At 29.1% G+C, this 24206-nt stretch overlaps 1 protein-coding gene across 1 annotated transcript in view; it reads left to right on the top strand.

Annotated features, from left to right (window-relative positions):
* The window catches only part of LOC132917045 (uncharacterized), a 54920-nt gene that overhangs the window by 19187 nt on the left and 11527 nt on the right, over positions 1–24206 (top strand). Inside the window, exons 3-5 of the mRNA XM_060977568.1 lie at positions 1013–1140; positions 5320–5556; positions 20423–20803. Coding sequence (XP_060833551.1) covers positions 1013–1140; positions 5320–5556; positions 20423–20803 — 746 coding nt within the window. The remainder of the gene's footprint in view (positions 1–1012; positions 1141–5319; positions 5557–20422; positions 20804–24206) is intronic.

Here is a 24206-nt window from a genome sequence, read left to right as displayed (position 1 = left end):
ACACGTATAGTGCTTTGATGATTATATTATGCATATCATGCCTATTCGGTTTATTAACCAGCGAATAAAATAATTACAATAATCATTGATTTGAAGTTCATAGGTAATATTAATATTATAATATTATCAATATATGTATATTATTTATATTATGTACCACGATTTGATTAAATATCTAGTAATTAATAATATTTTGTGTGTTGATGGAGTATTTATTAGTGTTTCTTATAGTATTTTAATTATTATTATTTTTATTGAACATATTTGATATAAAAATATTTTATAAATTATTGAGAACTTACTTTCATAAAACTATACATATAATAACTAGAAAATTATAACTATGCTTACTACTTAAGTATTGACATTTGACGTATAGGATAACAAATAAATGTTGATATTATAATATTTATTTTTGTACGTCAAAAAGTAAGCTTTCCAAAAACATCGTGGACTAAGGAAATATTATTATTTATGCGCTGTATAGTACGTTTTATCGTTGAAATAACACATTTTATATAAAAAAAAATTGAAAAATATATATTATATACAAGAACTTTAAAAATAAAACCAATCGACTGTAAAAAAAAAACAGGATTTCTCGTGTGGGTTGTTATTTGAATGAGCTGAAAACATAATATAGCAGCTGTTTTGGTGGACGATATTGCTTTTAACATTTGGTGGGACATTATTTGACTAAAAAAAACTTATTTTTATTGAAAAAGTAAATCTGTAAAATAAAGTTTACATGAATAAATACAAAATTGATTTAACTCAACTCAGCTGCATTGCAAATGATATAAACATGGTTTTTATTGTACAATATATTATACAAGAAATATGTTTTTAATGTTTTTGTGTATCAATAAATATATTAATATTCAATAAAAAAATGTAAAATATTTCTGTTCTGCACACGATACGTGTTAATTATTATTTAAAGCTTTCAAGTACACAATTTATTTTTACAAAAAAAATATACATTTGTGCTTATAAATCATTTTTTTTACAGGCCAAAATTACATAAAAAAGTTACGTCGGGAAAACGAACAACTGAAAAGGGAGATATGGAATTTAAGAGAAGAATACGAACGATTGGAAAATTACGTAAAAAGCCGGGAACAATCAGAAAACGAAGAGGTGACGTTATAAATTTACGAATAAAATGCTTAATGTATTGAATCTAGAAAGTAGAATAAAATAATTTAATTATGTCCTTATAGTGATTTGATGAACAATAAAAAAAAAAAGATTTTTAATGAATCAATCTCATTTTACAATTATTCCATTTTTCAAAGTGTTTTGTAATTGGATATAATTATTTAATATTTAATAAAACAATTACGCAGTTATTCAGATTATTATACATAACCTTTGTGTAAAACATGAAATATGTTTAGTAATATTGGCTGACGCCTGATGACAGTCTCTGTGGTCTGTAAATAATAATTGCTATCTTGGCTATGAGTGTATCTAATTAGTGCAACAGTTTTCTTTTTCAAAATTCTTCAGTTTTTTTTCTTTTCTATATTATGTTTATATACCTATGTAGCTGCGTGTATAATAATATTAAATTACAATAGATAAAATAAAATATATTAATTATAATATATATTCCTGCACTACAGTGTACAATAGCGTAATTACGCCTTATGTTTGTATTAAGTATAAGGAAATATACATTAATAATGATGAAATTACATAAAATTCTTTTATATTTTCTTACAAAAAGATAACCTTTGGAATTCTCGTGAGAGCTTTTTATCATTATATTCGTTTTAGTTAATAGATCTTATTTCAAGCTCAAAAGCTATATTTCTGTTGGTTACACAAAGTTGATTTATGCTACCATTATCTTCTTATACGAGTACTAAAATATATACGGTGGAGTCATAATGTTTTTTTGAAAAATGAATAGTGAGATTCAATTTACAATTCATTATTGAAATATACTACAAGAATAACTGTTTAACAGTTTTTATACTTTTGAATTCAAAATAAGTAGGTATATTGTATAATAATATAAAATAATTTAAAAATATCATACTAAAAAGCGTATACAATAGGTACATAATAAATAAATAATTTAAGGTTAAAATGAAATACATTCATATTATACTATCAATATAAAAATTACACATTAAAAATAGTTTTTTTTTAACCTCATGAATAAGATTATACTTGCAATTATAGGCAATATTCATTTTACAATTTACGCGATCCACTAATGAATAATTGGTTATAGTTTATCAAAACATTAACTGAGAATTAATCACTGATACTATTTAATGTTGTTGAATGACAATAGTTATCTATAGGTAGGTACAAGTACAATACCTGCGCGATCGTCTATTAGGTACGATGGTTACTTTAATGTTATAAAAATGAATAATAAATTCTAAACAATATTTGCTTTAAATCATTATGATTTATGTTAATTGGCAAAAATCCTATATATTTGTTTATACATACAAATACATATACCTTCCATACAATTAAAAAAAAAAACTATCAAATTTTATAAATAAAGCTATTGATTCATAGTTTCAAATATAGATATGGGTCAATACCAGCTATTTTAGTTATTATATTATAGTATATACTATATTTATTAGACGGATAAAACTTAAATTCACTTTATATAATTGTCGATTGTGATAAAAATATATGAACTTAAACATTTTATAATAAATTTGAAAATATTTTATAATATAATTTATTAAAATCATTTGATTTATTTACAATTAGTTATAAAATTCTGACCACTTGAATAATGTTAAATTGAGTTAATTATTAATTATTAAGTTTATATCAATTTTGGATTTTATTTTATAATAATAATAATGTTAAAATTCATTTCAATACTTCATATACTTTTTAAATTAGTATTATCATACCTTGGTATGCGTGCGCTATCTAACGGTTCGAGTAGGTAAGTTATTTTTTTCTCAAAGATACAATAACAAATAACAATATAATATTTTCGAGTTGATGTGGAATTTGTAAGCACACCCGAAGTAAAAAAACAACACGCAGTTTATCTTATTTTTGTGACCATCAGTGATGATCATCTGTCTTCTATTTCTAAAGAAATAACGAAATAAAAATCGTTACATCTTATACACAGGATGTATTCACCAAGCATACTTACATTTTTTCTTCAATAATACAGTTATTTAAAATCTAAGTTTTAGAACTTTTTAGTTTTAGACTATTTTAGAATTTTTAATATTTGTAAATACTATAGTTTCAATTTCTTAAGATTCTTATACTACTTAAGGATTAAAGGGCTACCTATGGAGTTACATGTTTTTTTTTTTAAATGAGAACTCACTTTTCTACTTTAAATTATTTAGCCGATAATTTATCTGAAAGTGTTGACGTATTAATATCACAATTCAAATGAGAGTTTTTGAGTTATTTAACTTTGTGTACCTAATAAAGATCAGGTCCGTAAAGATAATGGATTCGGAAGATATAACGGCTATGGTAATTTTAAAATTTTAATAATTCATATTTAATCTATCAATAACGATTATAGTTTTAAAAATATTCCAAGCACAATAAATACAAGATCCAGCATTAAATCCATTTTATATTTATAAAAAACCGTTTTTAAAAACTATTATCTTTAATATAAATATTTTAATAACTGAAAAACTACACGTTTAAATTTAGAATTAGGTACATAAACATTTTTGAAAAACTATCTACTTAAAAATTTACAGTACAGATCAGTGATTCTCATCTGAAAAACAAAAGTTTGTAACATCACTAAACATTTTTTTAGTAGTTTTTAATATTATTAAAAATAGTAGAATTTTAAAATATGGTTTTTAAAAATATTTGAAAATTCCAAAAACCAAACAGTAATGAACGTGTTTGGTGAATCACCCTGTATGTACGTATATATGTGTAAAATGTTTTCAAGTCGTTAAAGCACTGCAGCAGGCTTTGCACGTCAAACACTGCTCTCGTATATTATAGACATCAGCTAAAGTATAACACTCTGGTATGTACAAAATAAGTCTGCTGCATGCTGTTGGAAACGTTTAAGTAATAATATACAAAATCCACTCAAAACGACGTCCCCTCCGGTTCGTCTATATAATATAATAAACACTGTAACAATAATATTAAGACGAACTGCGTTTTATTATGTCAGTCTGATGTTCGCGAGAGATGCAGTCTCGCGCGTGCTTCGCATATTATCACTGCAGTACATACTGTGACTTGTGATCACTTCTCTTTTAATGTTTACACGGTTACGTTTACGTTATATCGATTTAGTATAACCACAGAGATTTCTACATAATATATGAACAACGAACCCATAAACGTACTCGCACTAGTTTATGGTTTATACGCCATTACGGCAGATAACGAACAGCGCGTGCATTGGACTAACGAGAACTGGCCACTTCGAAATATAAATTGCATGTAATAATATAATATAATATAATAAACTAGCTAGAAAGTGTTATAGTATAATATAGTTTTAATTTATCAATCGTATTATATATTATAATAATACAATATCTCTAACTTGATTTGTATTCAAACCATAGGCGCAAGTATACTTAAATATCGATTGGGGGAACGTGCGTCTAGGGCAACCGTTTTATTTGATCGTATCTTTCGTACCGCTGTCTATACTTTACCCAATCACTATTTTCATCAAGAAAAAAATGTTTTGATTAAAAAAATTTCCGTAATTGGTTAATAATTATGATTTCTGACAAAAAAAAAAAAATACTTGAACGAATATTATATGAAAAGAAGCAGCAATTTTAAATTATCAATTTTTTGCAAATACGTAAATAGCAAAAGTATAATTATCTCAGGTCCAACAATACGTTGCAATCTATAATATTATGTATATTGCATTAAATTATCTACCATGAAAATTAACTGAATGTATTTCATTGAATGAATTTTACAATAAATAATAATTATATATTTAAAATTATTATTAAATACCAGGAATTGTAAACTATAGTGATTTAAAAACTATTATAGGTCTGTAGTTAGATATCCGGGCCTCTTGATGTATATAGAAGTAGTCTTTATTTTTACTGTGAAAATTGTGATCTTATAAACATAATATAAATTTATAGTAATATTACTTTTTAGTTTTTATTATTAATATCAAATAATGATTAAAAAGTAAAATTATTTTCAAGAACTATAGTACCGAGTAGGAAGTTTAACCATAGAAAAATTAAGACTCGTGTATTAAATTATAATAATGAAATTAATTCTGATAAACTAAAAATATCGTTAAGTTATAATAATGGTATGCATGAATGAATGTTACAGGAATATGAAGAAGAGGAGGACGACGACAACGACAACGACGATAACGATGACGTTGAAGTAGTGACCACGGTAGAACCAACGGAAGTTGCAACTGATACGACCACCGCGGTGGTTGTGTTGGAGACTGTGGTCGAAGAAGACGATGACGGTGATCAGGAACTTAACCAACAACTCGAAGGCCACGAATTCGTAGCCGGTGACAGCGAAAACATCAAACCACAGAATCCAAACTCTTCGGTAGGATATCATATTATACGTTTACAGAATTCCTTTTAACAACAACCTAAATTATATACAATAATACGGAAATTTACTATACATTTCCTGGTGGTATGACTTGCTCGTTTCTCCAGGTTTGTTCTCCGCTGATAACTTTTTTTAATAATTAGATAATTTTGTTTTAGCAGTTTTGCATTTCTATTAACTATTAAAATCGGCCAATTAATACCTATAGTAAATTTATATAAATACCTCAAAAATTATATTACTATAATGCTCATCAAGTAATTTATAAATACCTATTAACGTTTTAAAGTCTGGTCAAAAAAACGATTATATAAAATTGTTTCATAATACCATTTAAATTTGATAGGGAAATAACAAGAATCCCTGTTTATTAATTTATAATAATGGATGATATATTTAAATTAAATCTAACCGGTTAATAAACAAAATAAAATAGATGTATAAAAGAGAAATATGCTTGGTAGGTATATGGAAAAAAAACAGAGAAATCAAAGTCAGAATAATTATTGCGTATAGCTTTAGATAGTGTTGAACTTTTTTAGGGAATTAGAATTATGAGATGGGACGTAGAAAAGCAAGAGTGATGTATGAATGTGTGATGATGGATATGATGTAACAAATATATGATTATATATACATATATTATATTGATTCACTCAATAAAGTCATTGATAACGATGATATTTAAATGATGTAATGATGCCGCTTTACGACAAATGGGCAAGTCCAATTGCGTGTGCGAATTGAACCGTATTCACAGAATTCCAAAAGAAAATTTAGTATAAAAACTATACGGTTTTGAACTCATTCAACTGACACGCATTCTAATAATTAGAGAAATGGCTTTAAATGTTGGAACCATACTCCAAAATAGACCTTATTACTATATAAGATTTGTGGTCACCAAATACAGAAGAGTAGCGTTTAATAAAATCTTACGATTTTTAAGATTTAACTATACATCACTGTATTCGATATAAATATGAAAAATCAAATCACGTGAAAAATATTATGCCAATATTGTTCACAGATAATATGGATATGCTATGTAAAATATAGCCGATGCGTAAGCTAGGATTATAAATATGGTTATATGACATTGGACAGCCGCATCCTGTATACAGTATACTATAATACTATAATACATTATATATGAAATTTATCAATATATTATGTATAAAAATAAAAAGGAGAAATGTAGTGTCATTATCGTCCTGCTATAATAGTGGCGCCGATTACGCGTAGGTACTAATGGTACTATAATATAGTGAGGCAAAGCAATAGAGCCGCCTAAAATTATAGTATGTCGATGCCGAGCGTGAGTGAGTAAAAATAATTTATCGAGTAAAACTAATAATTTTACTCGGCTCACGTAAATATATCACAATAATGTTTATTACATAAATCATTATAATATTGCAAATATTATGTAGACTTTATAACATTATTCAGTATTCACTTCCTACTAAAAATCATAAAAAATTTGTTGGCATAGTTTATACTAATATATATTCACTAAATTGGTATATTATAATAAATTATTGGAAGTTTCCTCATCGCCGAAACGACAATCGCGTATCCAATCCACATTGTATTTAATGTAACATTGCAGGTATTGTACCCGCCACGTTTTTTTATTGTAGTGTACCCACTATACCCACGCAAATTGGCCTACTCCCCATGTGTAGAGGATGATTTCTAGACTTTAGGCCGACTTTAATAAGAGACTAAAACTTTTGTTGAAACCAACAGTGACAAGATTTATCATACTATACACTAAAGTTAAAATAATATTGTATTCATTAGCTGACCGAAATTTACCAATTATCCTCTGTCAATGTTCAATTCAAGATATGTATCCAAGGAGTAAATATATTATATATACATAAACATATCTCATATTATGTATATGATATGAAATATATTTATGTCTACTGAATTCAACAATGTATAACATCTACATATATATAATCAATACTAAAATATAAATGAATTAATATATAATAATATATTATTATAGTTTAGGTATAGTACATATTATTTCTAAAATCAATTCATTAAGCTAAACCAATAGGCTTATAGAGTATATACTAATACTGACTTAGTTAATGACTGTCTTAGAATCTTGTTAGTAAATATTGAATAAAATAATATGTAGATTGTTCTGCAATTATAAATTGTCCTAACGAAAGAATAATCAATATCTACAGTACATACTATAATATATTCTCGACAAATTATTCACTAAAAATTAAATACTCAAATTAACTTTTGTTTAAAAAAAAATTATTCAGGGAATACTAAAAATTTTATTATTTTTTATGGTTGAGTTATTATAACATAAAAAATGTATTAAACTCGCAACTTTTTATGAAAATAAAATAACTGTCTGTCAAAGTACATTATAAAATAAACATGTTATTAATATTTGCATTAAAATAATGAAAAATATGTGTAATAGCCTACACAACTTTGTACTGTTTAATGCTTCTACTATACAACTTTCCTGCCAACCAGACATAATAAAATTACCATTTACTTATAAATTAATGTTATAATATAACTAATATCATTATTTTTATAAAATTATTTTATTACAATATTTCGAGAAGAAAATATTACGAATATATACATACATGAATAAGTATATATATATTTCATCTAACGAAAAAACAAGTTATTACTTAATCTTTTCAATTTGTTCACATTAAATAATAACAAATGTAAGGAATGTGGTAAAAAAAATTAAATATTTCCTGTAGGAACATCAGCTAATAAATAATACATATTAAAAAATCGCTGCATAATTTATAATTGTTTACTAAATTGTAAGTTATAAAAACTTATAACAGATTATGTCAATGAATTATCTTGATGCTCACGAATATTAAAATAATAATAAACAGACATTTAAAATAAAATTTAAGTACAAATAATTATTTTAAGTGTCTGTAGTCAGCAGGTTAATGTGTTTTTAAATGACTGCAATTTGATAAAATGAACTCAGCAGAGTTGGAAATATTTTGGATTTCCTTGTAAGCTTCAAATAGTCAATTTATTGGCACTGTTTCTCGTAAAATGTTTTGCTCGTTTGCAGGGATTCATTTCAAACGAGATAAGCGAAATGTTTGTTGACTGAAACAAAAGCCAAATTTTAAATGTTATTTGATATTAATCTAAAATCAATTGTTATAAACTATTATAAAAACAAAATTAATGAGAAATATTTACTCATTTCACTCAGATTCTAAAAAAAAAAATAGTCATTAAGTATTATAATAATATTCGTACCTATGTCTTTCGTTCCAATTTAAATTTTACGAGCATTTAGGAATAGTTATAATATTGTATAGTGTACTCGTAAATAGGAAATCGGTTGTAATAAAGTATTATTATTATTAGGATTCGTCGATTGGTATTTTTTTTTTTTTTTTTTATCAAAACGTAAACGAATTACTTTTTTACTAGCATATAGACATCATAAAACCAAACATACATATATTTGTCGAAAAGCCAAATACTTCCCACAATTTTCGACAGGAGCGGATACACCGAATCCGGAATGCTCGGAATGAGGGGGTCGTATCGGTGAAGAATGTTTATGCCGTTATCCTTTCTGGCTGATTCTGTTTTACGAGCACCGTCGTTTTCTTTTTAGCTCGTGTGTATTTATAGTCGCCCCCATCGGAGACGAAGACGACGGCGACCGAATCTGTTTAGGTTTCTGAGCACGTTCAGGCGAACATAGAAAAAAACGTGCTAAAACCCCAAGAGTCGCAACTCAGAACATGTATGTTAACTTACATATTTATAATACATTATTTAGGACAAAATGTTTTGAATTTTGATATAATATCTTGATACATGATATCTTAAGTGTTATACATGGCGAGCGTAGGTGATCTGTTCGTGATATGTTCCTGTCATTGTCCGTATATGAGCTATGGGTGAGGTGTGAATGTGTGATACTGCGCAGTATTCAGTGATGACTACGGATGACTACAATTCACAATTATACGTGGTCTGCCAAAAAGAAAAATATGACATTAACCTTTAACTGCAAAATTTTTAAAACTTTATATTGTAAAAAATATTTTACACATTTTTGTATAAAAGATGATTTAAAAAAAATATTGACGTGAATATGAGTGTATAATGTACATGCGAAGTGTATTTTTTTTCATTAAATTTAATTATGCAAGACTGAATGATCAAATAAAGATATTTTCACCATGCCGTTAAGATTTGGCCAACGTTGCAACTTTGGCACGTGTGTCACGGGTTCGCCACCTATGTACTATAATAATAATATGCGATATTACGAGTTATACATTTTTTAACACATATCTATTTGGCTATTTATACCTGTTAAACGTTATAATAGTATGTCAGATATACTATTTAATAACTAACACGCATAAGGAAATGGTGTCATAGTGATACTCCACATTTCTATATTTATTAAATCTAACAAACAAAGAGCTCTATACGATTTGTTTTACTTTGTTTAAAAAGTAAGTATATAGATATAATAGTATATTATAAAAAGTATAATACGCGAAAACCCAAGTTTCGGCCAGTATTCTATTTGTAAAAACAAAGTTTTTACCGTAAACTTTTTCTTTTCAATATGGTTGACTATTACGGGTATATATTGGCCAGGGTAAATAAACTGTTGAAGCTATACACTTGTTGCGAAATGTTAATGTCATCATTTCTAAATTCATATTATACATTTGCATTTTTGTACTAAAAAAGTTACACAAACCAAATTATTAATTATAACGTGATACCCATAGATATTCTATACCTTTATAGCTGTTAATAAAATAATCGATCCATCCAAGCTGATGATCAGAAAATCTTTTCTACTAGAAAACGTACTCAGTGATAAATAAAAACACACCATTGTAAAAGATGCAATGATGATTGATTTATTCGATAATCACTCGATATCCATTAAAATTACCATTTGAGAATTTAGAAATGACAAATAATTTTGCTTTCGTCATCACTGAAAACCAAATACCCCCCCGTACACCCATCAATACACTGCTGTGTGAACGCAACATCATTTCGTACGTGAGATGACACGCGGCTAAGTCTGGTGCCCGGACTGTGGCGGTCTAAGATTAGAACTCGGCGGCCGACCGAGGAGGCGGCGTCGTCGGTCGGAACGCACGTCCGGCCGACAGCCGCCGCGGATGACGCGCGCGTCGCGCCGTCGCAGTGCCGCAAGCGGCCGGTGCAATATCATATTTTTTTTTATAATATTATAATATCGGCATCGCCGTCGTCTGCGCGTTACCGCTTCATATAACACGTAATATAAATATATACATACATATATATATATATATATATATATATATATACAATAATAACGATAATAATATTTTAACATAACATAATAATATTATATATATATATATATACGTGTTATGCTCGTCGCGGACCGTCGGGATATCTGCAGCTATAGAGGAGCAGCTGCCGAGAGCGCCCACGCAGAGAGGACGAGAAGAAAATTATGTAAATAAATCGTTTTTCGCGCGGATAATATTTCATATCAAATCGTATCTCACACGTCATACGCGTCGAACACGAGATTACCGCGTTTACACGACACGGCCCTGTCGCTGCAGCAAACGATCCGTACGGTAAGATTGTCAGTGTGGTGTGTGTGTGCGTGTGCAGTGTAAATCTCTCAACGCTCGTTGCGACCGACCGTCACACACTCGTATACATTATAATATATATTGTATTATTATATACATGTAGTGTGCTGTGTAATACGAACACGAGCGATACTGCCGAAATTCCTCCTGTCGTCGTTTGTACGTTACGTACTTCGGCGTGTCAACGAGTGTCCTGCTTGCCTGTGTATTATTATTACTATTACTATTATTATTATACGGTTTTGATTTGTTTTTTGTTTTTTTTTTTGGCTGCCGACGATCACACTGGCGCCGGCGCGGCAGATCTCATTTTTTTTTCTAGTTCTCCGATTATACCCTTTACAGTGCGCGATATTATCCCGCCATATCAAATGTATACCTATAACAGGCAAAATGCCGAGTGGTATGACAACGTCGTCGGTCCGTGCGAGGTACCTATAATAGATATTCATATCGCACGCCACCAATTTGTCATCGAAATTTTCGACTGTGATTTCGATCACCGACTCTGATCGATATAATATTATGCATTGGCAATTGTAATATATATATAACATAAATAATCAACAGTCTTCGTGAGAGGAATCGCGCTATAATCGCGGGCCGCGAGATACAGTGTGTCTAATAATATAAACGGAAATAAATAACACGCATTATTCCATGATAAATCGATTTAAGAATTATAACTCAATGGTCTCGTTGTTCTGCCGTCCGTTTTCTTTAACTTCACGTATATTGCAATTATTGAACTATTTATAGGACGTAGTTTGAATTTGTTTGACATCGATTCTGCTGAGAATTCAATTTTCTGAGTAGTGACGACAGTGGCGTATCATTAACACTTGAAAGTACTTTTTTTTAATACACGATATCAATTATTATAAGTGGACATTTTTGCCATTGTATTTAAGATATATACATCATAATATATATATTGTATAAGTTTTGAGAATTATTGTTAGAAAATATTTTAACTGTAGACATATGTACACGCCTATGCACAAGAATAGTGACACAACTCAAATCATGCAGTAGATTGCCAATTGTAAATTTGAAAAAACTTTGTTTTAATTTATTCGTCTTATTTTTAGAAAATAATGTATGGATTTTTAAGAAATTGTTTTAATGTTGTACATATAATTGCAATTTTGTTTTGTTTCTCTTTTATTTACAATTTTTATATTTAAAAATAAACAAAATAAAAAAATATTTTGACTTACTCTACTTTTCATGAAATTATACATAACATGGCATTGGCAATGGCATGTAGCCACTCAAAAAACGTCACTTTTCTTCATAAACACTTTGTGATATCGATAACAACAGGGTCATAACTCATAAGATGTAATTGTTCTACAAAACAGTATACCAATTAATGAATAGTGGAAAAGTGACACTGCTGCGTTCTAGTGAAACTATAAATTATTTAATAACTTGCGTCTTTATTCTGTATAAAAGTATACAATCCATAAAGTTGATTTTTGATGCTAAATAGAAATACATAATTTTTGAGTTGTGTCACTATTCTTGTGCATAGGCATTATTATTTAATGTAAAATGTTCTGTCAAATTAACTAATGTATTTTTAGGTATAGGTATACATTTATTAAGTATATCTGGCAACCATAAATAGAAGTTTGTATCTTACTTCCCCAATATGATTAATTTTTGCATTGATGCAGCTGTTTTTAAATAATAAAATATTGTAAGTTTAGACGTAATATCTTGGACGAACGTTTTCTCATTTTTACGATTGGGTGTGGGGGGGGCGTCGCAAAAAATACAATTTCCTTAATATGGGGAAGGATACACACTTTCATTACACGAGAACCACCACCAACTACATACAAACTATATAATATTATCACACCTGCACTATAAGTTTAATTTTTGGTGTTGTGAGAAGTAGTGGAAAATAATCTTGTAGCTCTAATGCTGGCCGGAAAATTAGTTTTTGACCCGTTACAAATCTGGGCTGAAAATTCACTGATAAACTAGATTGATGTGTACGTTCATAATAATGTTTTCGCGTCAATAACTTGTATCAATTGAAAGAAATTATCTACCAAAAGTTTAATATGTGTAATAATGGTTTGAGGCAATTTTCATTCGAGGGTGAAATACAGTGCGAGCTGTTTACAAAAATGTCACCCTCGTCAGGAATAGCTCATTTCCAGCCCTTCATTATTTACCTAAAGCAATTTATCATCCTCCCAAAGCTTGTAATTGAAATGCTTCTTTTTTAAATTAATATTAGATTTAAATATTGATAGTAATGTTTTTTTAGTATAATATAACAAATCAATGATGAACAAATAACGCAATTCATCAACAATATTTTATTAAGACTTTTATACTATCATCTCCATTATATAATAAAAAGTAATTACAATAATATTCAACGTTTAAACTCGTTGTATAGGAGTCAATAAATAATAATATTTTTTTATTAAAATGTAAATATTTCATTATGATATAATAATTGTTACGACAAAATATTTTGTACTTAAGAAAGTTGCAAGTCCTACAAACTCACAGTTCTAGTTATTTTTCATGTTAAATATACTTTCTATAAATACATTTTGTGTAATGAGTATTACATGCGATTCAAATTCCCAGTCATAATATTACGAGGATAGTACGTTATGCAGTGCAGTACTCTGTATGTTTGTGTATATAAATACAACATACGAGTACGTACATATAATATATAAAATCCAATATCTGTGATTCTGTATAATCTTGTATCATATTATGGTTATGACGAATATTATTATTTATGTTTTCGTGTATGCGTTACATATTATATTATTTATGTGTCATTTCGACCGATATATTTTTCGTTACGTCTCGCATTCAACGAACCAATCAGGTGCCCTATTGAAAATCCCGAGTCGCATTGCGTTCTGCACAAGACGTCCATATAATGAATGCACGTAGAGAGATATTGGGAACGACTAGCAGCTGCTTTATTATACAGAGACATATAACATTTTTGTCCTTCTTTGAAAATCGTGACAAAGTGCAGAACAAACAAGCAAATTTATCGTTTTATATTTATGTCGGAACACGCGACATTTTTATTTACAAACCAATAAGCATTTAAATCTTGAAGTTTTTATGTAATTCAGTACCGGCCACCGTGAGAGGTTTGAATTTGATTCCTTTCATTTTTTAATTTATTAACTATATTGTCAATATTTTACGTCAAAATCTAAAAAAAGACAATGTACTATAATATGTATGATAATTATATTCTTATTCAAACGCATTTTACAAGTTCTCCGTTATATACAAAATACAATTAAAGATATTATTAAATAGCAGATCAAACAATCGTAAACAAACGTATATTAATTTTCGTATCCCTTTATATTAAATTTATACTAATTTGTATTAAATCATAAATCGTCCTTTGTTCTATAGACTATCCAAACAAAATGTTTCTTTAACAATTATAACAAGCGTGCTGTACTGCTATCTGAACATTATATTATATTATTATGAATGTTATGTATATTTTTGACATACAATTTTTAGAAATTTTTTCGGATCAAATAAACATTATGTAAATTGTAATTTATATACATAAAACATAAATAATATAAATTAATTAGTATGAAACGTGATGTATATAATTTATATTATACAGCATGCATTCGTGTGTGATGTGATAAGTGGATAATAATATCCATTATTATAATCCTTTCCATTAATGGAACTCAGGAGGTTGAAATAAGCTCTATTTAAAAACCGTTGTATCATGAGTATTTTAAAGTAAAAATGAATGTTGGGTATATGTTTAATGTGTTAAAAAATACACGTAAATATTTCCTTTAATAACTTTTTCGTCATTTTTTCTACCTACAAGGCTACAAGCACTATATTGAATTCACGTAAATATAGTATAATGCATTTCAAAGTTTATTTATTTATTTATTTATTTAGAGGACTGATGGTGTAAAATAATTGTTTTGTTTGTATTTATTCAGAATTTCAAACTAATTAACAATAAGACATACAGTACTTACTAGGAAATTACCAACAAATATTTAAATACATTTTTTAAATATCTTATTGTTTGAAAATGTAACGAAATTACAATGAACTTACTATTATAGAGAAATTGTTTTATAACATTCATTGTAGAAACTAATAATATACGAGACGTTATTACTTATTACTGAAAAGTGTTTTAATTTTATCTATAATTATGATTAACATCACAAACTCCAATAGCTTTACAGGAACATCGTCTAGTCAATTCTCGCATCGATATTGAAATTTTCAGAAAAAATATTTTTCTTAGGAATGTGAAATTAAAAATGCGTGTTATTTTCTTTCAAAAATTAAAAACCTAAAGAAATATGATTATTATTCAAAATATCGTTTTATAATGATTTAAAATTATGTAAAAAAATATGTTCTAAAACGTTGAAAATAGTCGATAAAATCAGTGTTTATAACTTTAAATGAATCATTTTTTACAGAAATTATACTTAAATAATATACAAGTATTTATTATGTTATGTTATTTACGTCCTATAACCTATGTATTTTCTGATACATGTGCCTGTTGCATTCCAAAATATACAATTTTCCTCACATATTTAACGTAAATAAAAAGGTAATATACACTAATTGCGTCCGGTGATCAGGTAGTTCATAATTATATACGAGTTGGTACTAAAAATGTTCACAACAGTTGCCTCCCATAAACAATTAAGCAGTGGTTTATAAACCTATTATAGTGTACACCCATCATATTTTCGATATTTAAATAAACTCTAATCGTGTAGGTATATACCTACAAAAATAAGTAAAACGTAGTTTATTTTTAGTAAACTGTAATAAAAAGACGTACAGCATCGTTAAAGCTTTACTCTTGAATCGTTTAATACTTATTGTCTTATTGTGTGTTTAGGTTTTTGTCGGAGAATCAATCTCGTTTTTTTCCCTTGTTTCCGATCTTAATCAACGAGTAATGACCGCCGACTGTTAACGCTACCTATATACAATCGATTATGACTTACGAGTATTTTTATTTTTCAAACCGATCGTTATATATGGACGGGATAACCTGTAAACGTATATATATATATGTGTGTGTGTGTGTAGATAGATATGTGGGTTGGACATTTAGAAAATGTCACGATCTAAATTACAGGGATTGCGAATCTCGGTCGCAGTGTGGACGATAATTATTGGTGTCGGTTGGAAAAAAAATGAGGTTTTCCCCTTTACTCGTGCGTCGTCGTGGGTTTTAGATTGATAGCGAGGAATTCGCCGTCTCGGAAAGTTTAATATAAAATAATACAAGACTATCGTCTTCTGGCGAATAACACAGATTAATCATTCTTTCTAAGTATAAAATAATATATCGTTCACGTCTTCGACACAGTACATATTTGATTAGCAAACGGATTTTAATTAAAAATCTAGATTTATAGCACACATTCGTACCCATAAACGGTTTATTAAACGACACCACTTTATTCCACGTCGTTTACTTTATGTACACATATATGTGTACATTGAATTATGCACACGAATTTCATTTAGAAATGATTCAAGTAGTAGCACTCACCTGGAATAACGGGCGCCGATCCTGATATTATAATATATAGAATCGCGTTCAGTCGGTGTTTATGCTGATACTTACATTTGTTTCGAACCTTTTTATAATATAAAATATGAAACACAATACTACAGAACGAGACTTTTATTTAACTTTGCGTGTCGAACAAGCGGAAAATATTCAGCGCTACTTGTATCGGATTGAAATTACATAACATATTTTTACAGTAACGATAATATTATATTTTATTATATGGGGTAGTTTTAGAGCGGCACTCTTGTAAATACAATATCACATGGCTATATAAATATATACAACTGGAGCACAACAGTATTTTTTCCGCATCTTCACTCATATTATTGGCAACTTATTATATATTTCACGATTACATGCGTATCGCGATATTGATTTTATAATATTAAACAACCTATAATAATATGATCCTGATTTCGATCCGTTCACGCTTGTTACGGAAATACGAAATTCGACTCGTTTTCATTATTCGTTCGTCCGTATTGTGATTCTGATTTTGTAATAATATACACAGTAAAATGTATCTGCTTTTCGATATCATGTTGACGGAATATACCTACGCAACACTGTGTAGGAAAAACAAAATAATAATAATAATAATACCCACGCAGCTACAACGACTAGCCAAATGCGAATTCACTCGATCGTTATTACAATATTTGACTAGGTATACTCTGTTATCGCGTTTTACCACTTTGTTTATTCTTTTACACGCAATCGTTAAAATATTTTGACTTAGACGTCTTTAAAATATAAATAATTCAACATAGACCCGTTACAGGAGTTTGGGACAAGTATATACCGAGTGATTCACTAAACATGCTCGCCCCATTTTTCCATTTCATAATGAATTTATTTAAATGTTGGTTTTTGAAATTTTCAAAAATACTTATAGACTATAATTTCAAATTTTTGAGATTTCTGTACTACTGCAAGCAGTATTGTGTGATGGTAAAAACTTCTGCTTATAAATGAAGGAAGTTCTCGCTTTTCAATGAAGTTTATCTGCAAATTATTAAATTTATATATTTTTTTTAAATATATAAATTATATTTAAAAGTCTTATAAATCAGACTTTGAATAACTGCAATACTGGAAAAAAGGGGGTGAGCATTCTCGGTAAATCATTCTGTATATTACATATGCATAATATAGCATGATAGTATGTAATATGATATTCTTTAGATAATTGTAAAAAATATAAAAACTTTCCCGGTAAGCATCATTGATATGTATAACACTACTATGCATTGTTAATTTCGAGCGTTTTCGTTACCAAAATAAACGAGAAATGATTTTATAGTTATTTTGAAAATTATTACTAAAAGTTTCCCAGTACAAAACGTCTGTATAAGCTTCTACGCGATATACAATAAATTTTAATTTACGTCTGAACAAGAACACGAACAGTGTGACAACATAAAATATTTATTGTTTCGTTTTTCCCGGAAATGACAGTTTAATGGATTTTTTGCCATCTGCAGCGATTAGCGTCTTAAATACTCATAAATTCCGTACTATACAGCTGTTAACAAGTGATCAAAAATGTTGGTACATCAAAAATCAAAATAATCGACAAACATACTTTTTAAATAAAAATAGCCTGACGTCGACATTCTTTTACATCATCACTATATATAATATCCAATTAATTAAAAATGATATATTGAAATTAAATAAGCTGTATTTAACTATATATGCTTGAGATAATTTAAAATTTAAAATCTATGAATAACTCGTTTCTGATAATAATTAAAAATATTAACTAAATGACCATTGTTTTCATTTTTTTAGATTTTGTTTTTATTTTTCGTTTTTATCTGTTTAAAATATAAACGGTGGTATTTGATAAACAATGTATTTTGTATATGTATAGAACTCGATCAATTGTAAAAAAATGTGTGCCGTGTAATTTTGTTTAACATTTTTATTATCCAAAATGCGTTTTTTGAACAAATAAAAGACCAATGCTCCATTTTTTATACAGAATTTAAAATTATATTATCAAGTCGGCAGTACGCTGTTGCGGCACGCACTTAAATTTCGAACAATTACTGTACGCACTTACCTTTACCCTAAGTCCCTAATGTGTATACACACCCAAAAACAAATATAAAGAAAAAACTAAACAAATAAAATCCCGACCGGAATGATTGAATTTACGCTCAGCCACATTGTGTCGTACGGAAATAAATTATTATTTATATCATGTCACTGCTACCATAAGTACGCGTACAGAAGTGGCATTTTTCCGACGTACATGTCTTCGAAATTCTCAAAAGTCATTCACTTGAAGTCGTCAGCGATGTACTCGAATGTTGTACCAACCTCCGATTGTTGACGGAATTCGTGACTACACAATATGTAAATACATATAGGTGAATACGATGTTTAAATTATACGCCGTAGGTATATACGTTTTTATTTGTAAATTCAAATGTCACCACTGCATGAATAGTAATTTGAATTATTATGGAGAATATCAATAGTCTGTAGAATAGCAACGGACAAGTAGTATTTATACCGGAAATCTGGATGGTTTGTAAAATGTAAATGTTCACATAAACACGGTTTTTTTTATGTTTGTTTTTTTTACGGTTGACATCCGACTAGAGGGTAAATAATAATAATAATAATGAAAGTAGTTATTACATTTCTGTGTATTGCTAGCAAAAAATAAATGATAATAATATGTTTTTAATCTCAACGCTCCGAACGTAATCCTCGTTTAGTTTTGTTTAAGTATTTTTCAAGAAAACTACTTGTTTTTGTAATAATTTAATTTTCCTTGAACGCTTTTAGAGTATGATACTGCTAAACATATAGTCATGCATGATATGTTGCGTATAGTCCGGAGCCGTAGAAACTACTTTTTGACATACCCTACGCGTTTAATAACTCGGTGTTCGGAAAAGTTACTTTATGTTATTTAATGTATTTCCTTTATACATATATTTGAATAAAGTACAATACTTAAGATACGCATGTAAATACATTTAGTTTTCCAAATATTATATTATTTATGTTTAGGACAATTATAGTATTTAAAAATGGTTTTACAAAACCTAAAATAGATAATATTTAATATTAGCTCTATAATGTGTATTATACTTGGACTATTTTTCAGATTTTAAGAGTTAATAGATTAATATTAATTATAAATATATTTAACCCTATACTTCCAAACCCATTATCATAGATCTATGACCCAAAAGTTAAACACTTGAAAAAAACACACAAAAAAAAATATTTTACATTCACAATATACTCTTCAAATAGGTAGTACAAACAATTTCAATACTGAAAGTATGCGGAGTTCTTTAAATATTGCTTGAAAATTCCAAAATTTTGAATTTGATTAAATCCATTATTGAGAAAAAAAATGGGAGTAACCATGCTTGGCGAACCACCATATACCGTATACCGTACATATAATTACAAGCACTATGTCACGGCTTATATAATATATTTTTACCTTCTCTCAACCCACGACCCTTTAAATGACACTGTTTGTTGCACCGCCGTACAGTCCACGAAAATTATATATACGTTCAATGATTGCATGTTTCAGGGTGTCGACGAACGGCACGAGATTAATAACTATATCATTAACGAACGCCGTCATGTCACCGTCAGCGGTGCGGCGGCGAACCCTCAACGGGACGCTGTCACCGACACCGCCTGCACGACGACGGCGACCGCGGACAGCCGGGAGGGACGCGCCGCTGCAGTGACGGCCGACTCACCGGCGACCGGCGGCGGTGTCGGGTGCGACGGCGGTGACCCCGACCACCAGGACGGTGGTCGCACCCGACAGCCGCAGCCGCAACAAGAGGAGGACCCGGTGCAACGCGGCACACAACCCTTATCATCGCAACTGGACGCGGCGGTGCTACAGCCGCACACCGCGTGTTTTGACACCGGAAGTAACCGTCAACTGCACGATCTGACGGTAAGTACCTATATTGTGTGTGTGTGTGTGTGTGTGTGTATATATAAATTATATGAAGTAAATATGACGGACGTATAAGCGGAGAGAAGGGGATGGTATTTTTGGAAAGAGTACAGAAATATTATGCAGTTCCGGTCAAACTTCGGGCCTTTGCAGCATTTTTTTCAAATTTAATTATTTATTTATAACAACAATAGTATAAAAACAATAATACAATTTAAGTTGAAGTAAAAATATATACATTAAATACTAATTAATAATTAAATTAAAAACAGTCATAATATTAAAAAAAAAAATAGAAGGATAGTTCCAAGTTAGCTTGTAACATATGCAACCCCCGATAGGTCAATTTGCAGTAGTATCGTAACATTTCAAGGATGTATAATATGAATAAAATAGAACGATATACACATAGAAGAAACGTTTTGGCTATTAAGTAAATTTAAAAAAAGCTAAATTAGCTTTGTGCTCACGATTGGTTACAAAAATTAAACGAGTACACAGTAGAATATAATATTAAGAAAACAATTTTCAGTACATATAGCTAACAATCTTCAAAAGATTACATTGAACTCTTTCAAGTTCACAAGAAGTCATAGCTGCGCTAGGGTCCCAAAGGACAAGTACGTATTCCAATATTGATCTGACAAATGCACAATGGAACTCACAAAATAAACGTACTTTGAATGTACAATAATATAATAATACAAATATATTGCATTATTATAAATATCCTTAGTAGTGAAATAACAATTACTATAAGGATAGGTATAAGTATAATATTAACTCAATAATATGTATACACTTTTATAACATCTATTCATATTTTATATTTAAATAAATATATTATATTTTTTTAAAGAAAATAAGTGAAAAACGTTTACTTTACTAGCATGTATTCTCAGTTTCTGAACTATTTTAATGCAATACAATAAACTTCAATTCCACGTAGTTTAAAAATAATTTGGTAATTTTTATATTATAATATTTTGGCACTTATTTTTTAATATTAGTTATTATAAACAGATATTAAATACTAACATTTTGATATTTTTTAATAATAGATATAATATAATACGAATTTACTTTGAATATAACCATTTTAAAATTATTTATTTATTCAACTGTAGTATTAAAATATTTATATTAATACAACTTTAGTTAAATTTATTCCTAGTTTTTTGTTTCGAATTATGAATACTAATATTAAATGGAAATTACTAAATTGGATTCGACCTATAACCCTATTGGCTATTATAATATGAACGAGAAAATAGTGAATATTGACAAAATGATAAGTAAGACCTATAGCTGCTACTAATTAATATCAAACGAACGGACCAATTATTTCATACCTTGTTATTAACATTATTACAACTATGGACTGGTAACTAACGAACGGATGGACACAGCGAGGATATAAAGTAGTGTTCTAAACTCGTGTTTAGAAATCCAAAACATGGAAAACGTTTTCGCGAGACATGTCAAATATAATACATCAGAGTAAATAACCGTATCAAGCTATAATAGAGACTTCATCTATAAAGTAGTCGTCAAACAAATAATGTCCCCGCAGAAATTTCGCTCGACGCTCTCCAGTCCACGTGCCACCGTAAATATACGGAAGTTCATCGCCACCGCGCACGTTTGCATAAATATTTATAATTATTGAGTTTATATAATTAATTATACAGTTTATTTTGACATACGTGTTTTGGCGTTTGCAAGCTAAATTCGTCGGTTTTTTTTTTGTATCGGTCGGCGTGTTTTCATTCGACTTACGCTCGTTTCTTTAGCAGTCTGTACCCATCACAGACGCCTATGTTTCCGGCCGCGAGCGTTTACGACTCAATATACTCGATACAGTCCGTTTTTATGTATTGCGACGCGCGTTTCGTACAAAATATACGCTCTACAAACGGTCCAGAAAAAACCGTCTGGGGAAAACTAAAAACAAAAACGATTTTATGACTGTACAGTGTACATTTTCGGTGTTGAGTTAAAAAATAAACGCGTTTATAAAAAATATATCTACTCCGTCATAAGTTCGGAAGTAGAGGGTTAGAACGTTGCGCTATATAACAACTATTCCATAGAAGAGACCCGTTTTAACCATATAAATTTAATTTGATTGATTTTGAACGATGATGTTATAATACATATCAAAAAATTAATTGAGATATTGATATTTGATACTATTCGAATATAAAAAATATTATTTTTGAGTGATATTAATAATTTAAACCTTACTGCCCTTTCGGAGGAAAGTTCAGATACGTTGTGCACTCTCGGTGAACCGATTTTCTTCGTATGTCCTTTTAACTATATGCGTATACGCATACGACGAAACTCGTATAATATGCGTGTACGGCGAAACTTACTTGTCCGCTGTGAATATATGAACGTATCATATATATATATATGTATACAATATTGTATACGAGGGTTAAATAAATAATGCACACGACGACGGTTCGTCGGTTCCTGTCCCGTACACTTTTTATCGTGGTTATTGTTATGTGTTCCGTATAAAATATTGCAAGTCGACCCACGGACGAGTATTATTAAAATAACATTTTGAAATAACTATTAAGTTGTGTCTAATACAGAGCGACTAAAATTGTTTACTGAAAATTATGTACGCATCGCCGTGCGTTTGTCCTCCCATTTGCGTAATGTGTTTCCCGAACCTACACACAGCTTGTATTTGTTAAACCAAGTGTGCGCTGCCGCGGTACATAATTTATACGGTAAGTTGTAACGAGGATTAGTAAGAGATAAAAAAAAAATAAAACAAAACCCGTAAAACATAATATAATACAGGTCCCAATACCTTACGTCTACACATATGATGCAGTTTTTTGTTCCGCAGAAGCATATTATACTAATTTAAATAAGAAATCAACTTTTACATACATTACCATATATTTATGTAGATTTTAGCCAAAACGGTTTATATTTTCGTATTTTTCGTAATATATAGATCGTTGCCCGACGTTGAGTAGATACTTGTTTGTAATCATCCACCCCCTCTCCGTCATATCGCATACACTACAATTTAATGGCCCAATACAAGAGAGTTCACCGGCAACCTTTAATCCCAAAATTCAAAGTTTATGATCGAAATTTCCCTTTATCTGAATATCTAACATCTAGGTAAGTGTAATACGTGAAATATTTAGAGTAAAAGGGTAAATACTTCTCAATTAAAACGTTTAATTATATTTTATTATACTATTGCGTTGTTAGTACGAGGTAGATTTATCGCTGTTATGTTAAAATACAAACCTCTTACAAACTTACAAACATCCGAAAAATATTGTTAAAAATTAATTATACTAAGTTATTCACTATAATATTTCATTCAAATCGTACAACAAAAACATATTGATAAAACAAATTA

This window comes from Rhopalosiphum padi, chromosome 1 (assembly GCF_020882245.1).
Source record: "Rhopalosiphum padi isolate XX-2018 chromosome 1, ASM2088224v1, whole genome shotgun sequence".
Taxonomy (NCBI): Eukaryota; Metazoa; Arthropoda; class Insecta; order Hemiptera; family Aphididae; genus Rhopalosiphum; species Rhopalosiphum padi.
Note: the sequence above shows the minus strand (reverse complement) of the source record. Positions and strands in the feature narration are given on the sequence as shown.